Genomic DNA, 6,000 nt, shown 5'->3' with positions numbered 1-6,000 from the left:
GAAGCAGTTGGATAATTCATTGTATCAATACAGATAATGTATATGTAAGTACATACAGTGGTAATACATATAAATTTATATATCAAGTTTTTACACAGTGTGTTCCTTCTAGTATTACAAACATATCAGAATGATGTTAACCAGTTCCAATATACAGACTTTTTCGAGGCTGTGCATCACTACTGCTTCTTCCAGGGTTTTGTGCTGCTCAACTCAGCCATCCCTTTCACCAACTTACATTTCTATTATTCATTCTGCTTATTTCTCTATTTCTACTGAAACTGTAAACATTACCACCTACTTCAAAAGACTGATTTTTTGGACACTTTCTTTTTTGGACACAGCAGAGTCATCCAGCTTTCAGTGGTGAAAACACTGTCACTACAAGCATATAGTCCTGTTTAGAGATATCAGCTCAGATCCCAGGCACAATGCTGCAGTGTCAGTGCCTCAGAGAAAGGCAAAATCACTTAGTGCAACTTCATGCCCCTATTTAGTACTATTTAGTACTAGTACTATATAGTACTATTTAGTACTATAAATTTATCTTGGCTGTTGTTAGCAGTAGGATGTCTGCAACACGCACTACTGCACAATGTAAACCTGTCCTCAAGCATTTGTGTACACACACAGATTCTAGTCTATAAAATCAATTGCAAATATCAGTATGCACAGTTGTAATATTTGTGTTTACAAGCTGTAAAGAGGATTAAGTGTTGATCCCCTCTATACACATAGATATCCTGGATGTTTGCAGATGACATGACAACCTTACCGTCATTTGTTTTCATACTCCTCTTGATGCAGGATGCACATTGTTTTTTCTACAACCCCTTCTATTACTCAGTGAAGTGTAGGGATTTTTTGGTAAAGAATTAAACTTAAGTATAGAAGAATATAGTTTGAAAGATTTCCTGCTTTGTTTCCTTGTTGCAGAACTTAAAATGAAAGTGACCGAATGAGGGAAATGCTGAAAAGAGCAAGAACAACATCATCAGGCTGCTTGAGTGCCATAAACTTCATTTGTGATATCAGCAAAAGATTTGTATCAAATTATAGTCATGGTTCTTAATTGCACTTTCTTCATTTTCTGGATGATTAGTTTGAAACACTGAGACAGAATGTGCAGAAATGCTGAGCATTCGGCTACTGCCAAAACGAATGTGAGCCATGCTACATGGTATGTAATGCCAAACACTCTGAAAAAAGATACTGCCTTCATCATCTGCACCCAAACTTAGTAGTACTACTGACCATACTTCAGTTGCATTTCTTCATTTACCAGAATTTTGTAAAAGTACACTCAGTAATAACAATTTGTGAAGAAGTCAGTTGCTAGAGCGATAGCACTATAGAGACTTATTTGAGGAAATCGGTCATTCTGTTACCAGAGAAGTGTGTGAATAGGAACCAGTAATCAAAATCTGGTCCAGTACTAAGTAGGCATAAATAAAATACAGCATTGCTGTTCATTAACCAGGAAGTGGAAATCACAGAGGTTCAGCTGTGTAAGAGTCTCCTGGAAAAGCCATATGCCAATATATAACATATTTTATCAGAAAACTTAATACTAGATCACAGATCATCTGCCCAACAGAGAAGAACCTGTTAGGCTAAGTCGAAATTCTCATATTTTCTGAGTTTGACTAATTGCAATTGCAGATCACAGCTACATAAATCTCAAAGAACAATGTTGCTCACGTACTCTTATCTCCTATACTTCCGGACAGACAGTAAGTAACATTAAAAATGTCTGTATTAAAAACTGCATTCTGGACCCCTTCATGGAAACACTTCCATAAAAAATCATGGGCACTGAACAGCATGGTGGATTCGAAGAACTAACCAAGTGGATAAATGGGGCTTGATTTCAGATAACAGCACACAAAAGGCACTAAGTGATTTGTCTTTGCAGAAAATAACTTTTTTTTCCTCTCTTCCTGTTTTAAAGAAGCATTTCTGAATTTCATCATGCCTATTAGCATGTCATAACTGTGAGGAAGAAACACAAAAATTAAACTGTTTTCTACACCGCAAATAAGTTTTTCATAATGTCCAGTCGGAACCTCCCAGGCTCCTTCCTGAATGACATCTCTCTCTATTTTCCATGCATTGTAGGAAACAAAAAAAGCAGGACAAATTTGGTGAAAGCGAAAGTTAGGAGAGTAGGAGAAGAAGTCAAGAACATAAAGGATACTAGAAGAAGAAGTAAGGAAGATTGAAGAGCAGTATTAATTCAAAGTAGAGCTGAAGAACTAGCTGGCAGAAGCAGCCAGTCACTAGAAGGGTTATTCTATATGCAAAAATCCTGGGAGTGACAACCTGGATTTATGGAAAAGCTGTGAAGAAAGGAATGGGCTAAAACAGTGCCGTTCCACCTCTGAATGCCGCATGACAAGAAAAATACTGCTACAAGTTACTAGCAAGGTTACTCTGGGAACTTGTGGTAAAGTCACATTATTGTGCTAATGCTTACATTATTGTTCACTTGACCTAGCCAACATCAGTCACGGCATTTCAGATCTCCCCCAGGAAACGATGTTTAGTTACTTTATGAGCAGAGATCTATTTGAAGTATACAGTGTCTAAGTATTTTCTGTTTTCTTGAACAGGAGGAATTAAAAAATACTCTTCCATGTTGGCTGTGTAAGTCTATTGAATGAGTGGAGGTGAAATGCAACTTCAAGAGGAAGTATTCCTTTGAATAATTAGTAATATTACTAAATTAATTTATCATAAGTATTTGGAAATTATTTTCACAAGTCTCATATATTTTGATACATTTCATTATAATTTCTGAAAAGTCTCAGTACCAGATAATGAAAGTTAACTTGGCAAGAAGTAATCACTTAGGAGTGTGGGAATAATGTGATCTGTATCAAAAAATGCAGATATATGCAAATGCTGCTGATGGTGTCTTAAAGGTCAAATTAATTAAATTTAAGTATAAATCTGTTTAGGCCTTATTTATGATAGTTTACGAAGGGAATAATCAGTAGTGACAAATCTGGGGCTTCGGAGAGGTCATAACACTTCTCCAAACATGCAGGAAATGTTATCCTGTGTATTTGAAACCACAGCATAGCAACTGTTGATATTAATTGATTTTTCAGTAGTAGCAACGTAATGATTCATAAAGTATATTTTCCCTCTCACTATGATGTGTTACTTCATCAGAATCACTTAATAAGCTTACGTTTGTTAGCCAGATGAGTTTACCTTATTTTTTCCTTTCATCATGACTTCAAATACACACCAGCTACCTACGTTAAAATTTTTGTTTTTCAATTATTCATCTTGGTATCTTCATAATAATTGAGATGGTAACATTTCCCTTAATATTGAACTGCATATATTTCCAAACGTGCAAGTATTTTGTAGCCATCTTTTCCTCATTCAGATAATACTAAGGTTAATTCTATGCTGATGTGTATGTCACTGAAATTGCCACTAATGACTGAAAGTGACCAATTCTTTTCAACACTTCCAACTTTATTTAGTTATGTTACTTTTATTTGTAATTTTAAAATATTTGATAAAAATAGGATCATTTCTTGCTATGACAAAAAAGAAAAAAGTGCCTTTTAATTCTCCCTTCTTAATTATTAAGTTCATTACTCAAATATAACTGCTCCTAAAGAGAGAATACAGTAATTTTTTTTTTTTATTATTTTTCCAGAAAAAAGTGGGTTAAAAGGAATCTAAAATGGCCATTCTGCCCATTCCCCTGCCCCAGTACACTATCAGCTACACTGACACCATCCTCAGGCAGGTGTCAGTCTAACCTGCTCTTAAACAACATGAGTGATGGAAATCCAACAGCCTTCTCAAACAACCTCTCAAACATGTGCTTCACCACACGCGTAAAAAGAATTTATATTTCCCATTGTCTAACCCAAAAGCCACTCCTGGCTTTTTTACCTCATTACATCTTGTCCTGTTCTCAGTGAATATGGGAAACATCTTAGTACTTTCTTCTTTACAGGAACTGTTCAGTCTATTCCCCTTCTGAAAAACTGTTTATCCACAGCCCAGGGAAAAACATTCTAAAAAGTTAGCTCACTATTGTAATATATCTTTAAAATCATATTTTAACACATTCACAAAACTTTGTTCATTCTCTCATTGTTCTTAAAACACTACATTACAAAGGATATTCCTGTAAATTAGTCTTCTTGTGTCTCTAGGTAAAGCAATAATCAATAATACATCTATTTTAATTGTTAAATGAATATATATTTTTAACTCTAAAATTTGATCTCATTTATTATGAGATTGAGATCATGTTTATAAAGAGGAGAAACTGCTGAACTAGCAATAAAATTGCATATGTGAGAAGGAGGAATATTCAAGAAAGGATTCATACTATTAACTGTCCAAAGCTGAAGGATTTTCATTATGTAGACCTGTGGATAAATGCTGATCTTAGATGGCTTTTGAAATTTCTTTTTCACAAGCAAAGTAACTACATGCACAGGTGCAAACTCATTAAAAATTTGTGTCAGATCGGACTTGGCTTTTTTGAGAAGCTGGAATCTTTAAATATAAGGAAGAAAATTATAAAACTGTGGAGTTATTCATTCCAAGGTCCTGCTCAAATGTCACTCGGAAATTCATTAAATTACATTTATCTTACAATATTAACAATTTTGTAGGACTAAGTCTGTGCAAAAATTTTTCCTGTTCACCTCTTGACATTTCATCTGCAAGACTTGTAGAAAGAAGACTCCTCCTAGAGTGCAAATACCATAGGGAAGTCAGAGCATCCTCTATTTACCTGTGCACCTGCAAAGGAAAAGTAAAACGTCTGAAGCCCCACCTTTTAAGGACCTTGTGAAGCAATCTGGGAGCTGAGCCAAAACTTGCTCTCTCACTATATAAAACTCAGGAGCAGACCAGTACTTTCTCAGAGGCAGGTTGTTCGGTAGTTTCTACCGGACTTCCAGAAGATGGGCACAGGTAGTGGGACACAAATACCACTATGGATATCAATACTAGCACTTGCCTACGTACAGATCAAAGGTAGGAGGATTTACTTGCTTGGGATTTTTACAGTTTTAAAGAATTTATGACCTGCTTCAGAGTTTGAAACCTTTTTTTGGCTTTGCGGAGCTAATGTATACCTTTACGCAAAATTTTCTTCTCAGTTACAAATACTTTCCTTCCTAAAAAAAGGAAATTAAGAGTCTTCAATGTTCATATTCTAGTTCATGTTCTTAACACATTTTCTGCATTTGAAATCTGCAGTAATTCATATTTCTACCACTGTACCTCAAGACTGGCATTTAACTTCTGATGTGAGCTTTTGAAACTACTTCTTTTAGGAATGCACAAACCAAAAGGTGCAAAAACACATTTAAGAAAGAACAAACTAGTGGAATCTGTTTGCATTATGAAATACTTCTTTGTTGTTTTATCAGCTAACAATACGGTAGAGATTTTTCTTGAAAAATGTTGTACATTACATTTTAAATGTCATTTATCCATAAGCATGAGATTGTACAAAAGCTTAGAGCAAATGTTTGTTTTTTTCAGGGTACAAAAACAAATAGATTTGCCTTAAATATTACAAAAAAACACTTCAAACTCACAAATGGGTAGAAATCTTTTTTATTCACATTCCTCTGTTAATTTCCTTTAAAGATTAATGTGACAACAGTGTTAGTTTTTAGTGTGTTTTAGTTTCCGATGTAAATCCTAGTGAACTACTTTATATTTTTCTAGCACCAGATAATTCCACACTAATTTCTGTTAAAAAGTAGTGCTGTCTAAGAATAGCCCATCAGAAGCCTAGCTGTAGTATTACCATACAGTGCAATGGCAATGGGAAACTGGGAAGCATGTGGCACTAGGCAGAGTGTTGGAGCCATAGTAGGCATGGAAAAAGAAGAAAAAGCACACTAAGGATATGGAATGGAGGGGAGGAACCCAGAAGCACTGACTGGTTCACATCTGCAAAAGGGGTACAACACATCCTTCCAACCCTAGCTGCAAATTCCC

At 35.2% G+C, this 6,000-nt stretch overlaps 1 protein-coding gene across 1 annotated transcript in view; it reads left to right on the top strand.

The window, feature by feature from the left end:
• Window positions 1-4,922: 4,922 nt before the first annotated feature.
• The window catches only part of MUC5AC (mucin 5AC, oligomeric mucus/gel-forming), a 53,558-nt gene continuing 52,480 nt past the window's right edge, over window positions 4,923-6,000 (top strand). The window contains exon 1 of the mRNA XM_042815064.1: window positions 4,923-5,022. Coding sequence (XP_042670998.1) covers window positions 4,950-5,022 — 73 coding nt within the window. The 5' untranslated portion in view covers window positions 4,923-4,949. The remainder of the gene's footprint in view (window positions 5,023-6,000) is intronic.

This window comes from Centrocercus urophasianus, unplaced genomic scaffold (genome assembly GCF_019232065.1).
Source record: "Centrocercus urophasianus isolate 14NV4802_14NV808 unplaced genomic scaffold, USGS_Curo_1.0 seq_14, whole genome shotgun sequence".
NCBI classification, from domain to species: Eukaryota; Metazoa; Chordata; class Aves; order Galliformes; family Phasianidae; genus Centrocercus; species Centrocercus urophasianus.
Note: the sequence above shows the minus strand (reverse complement) of the source record. Positions and strands in the feature narration are given on the sequence as shown.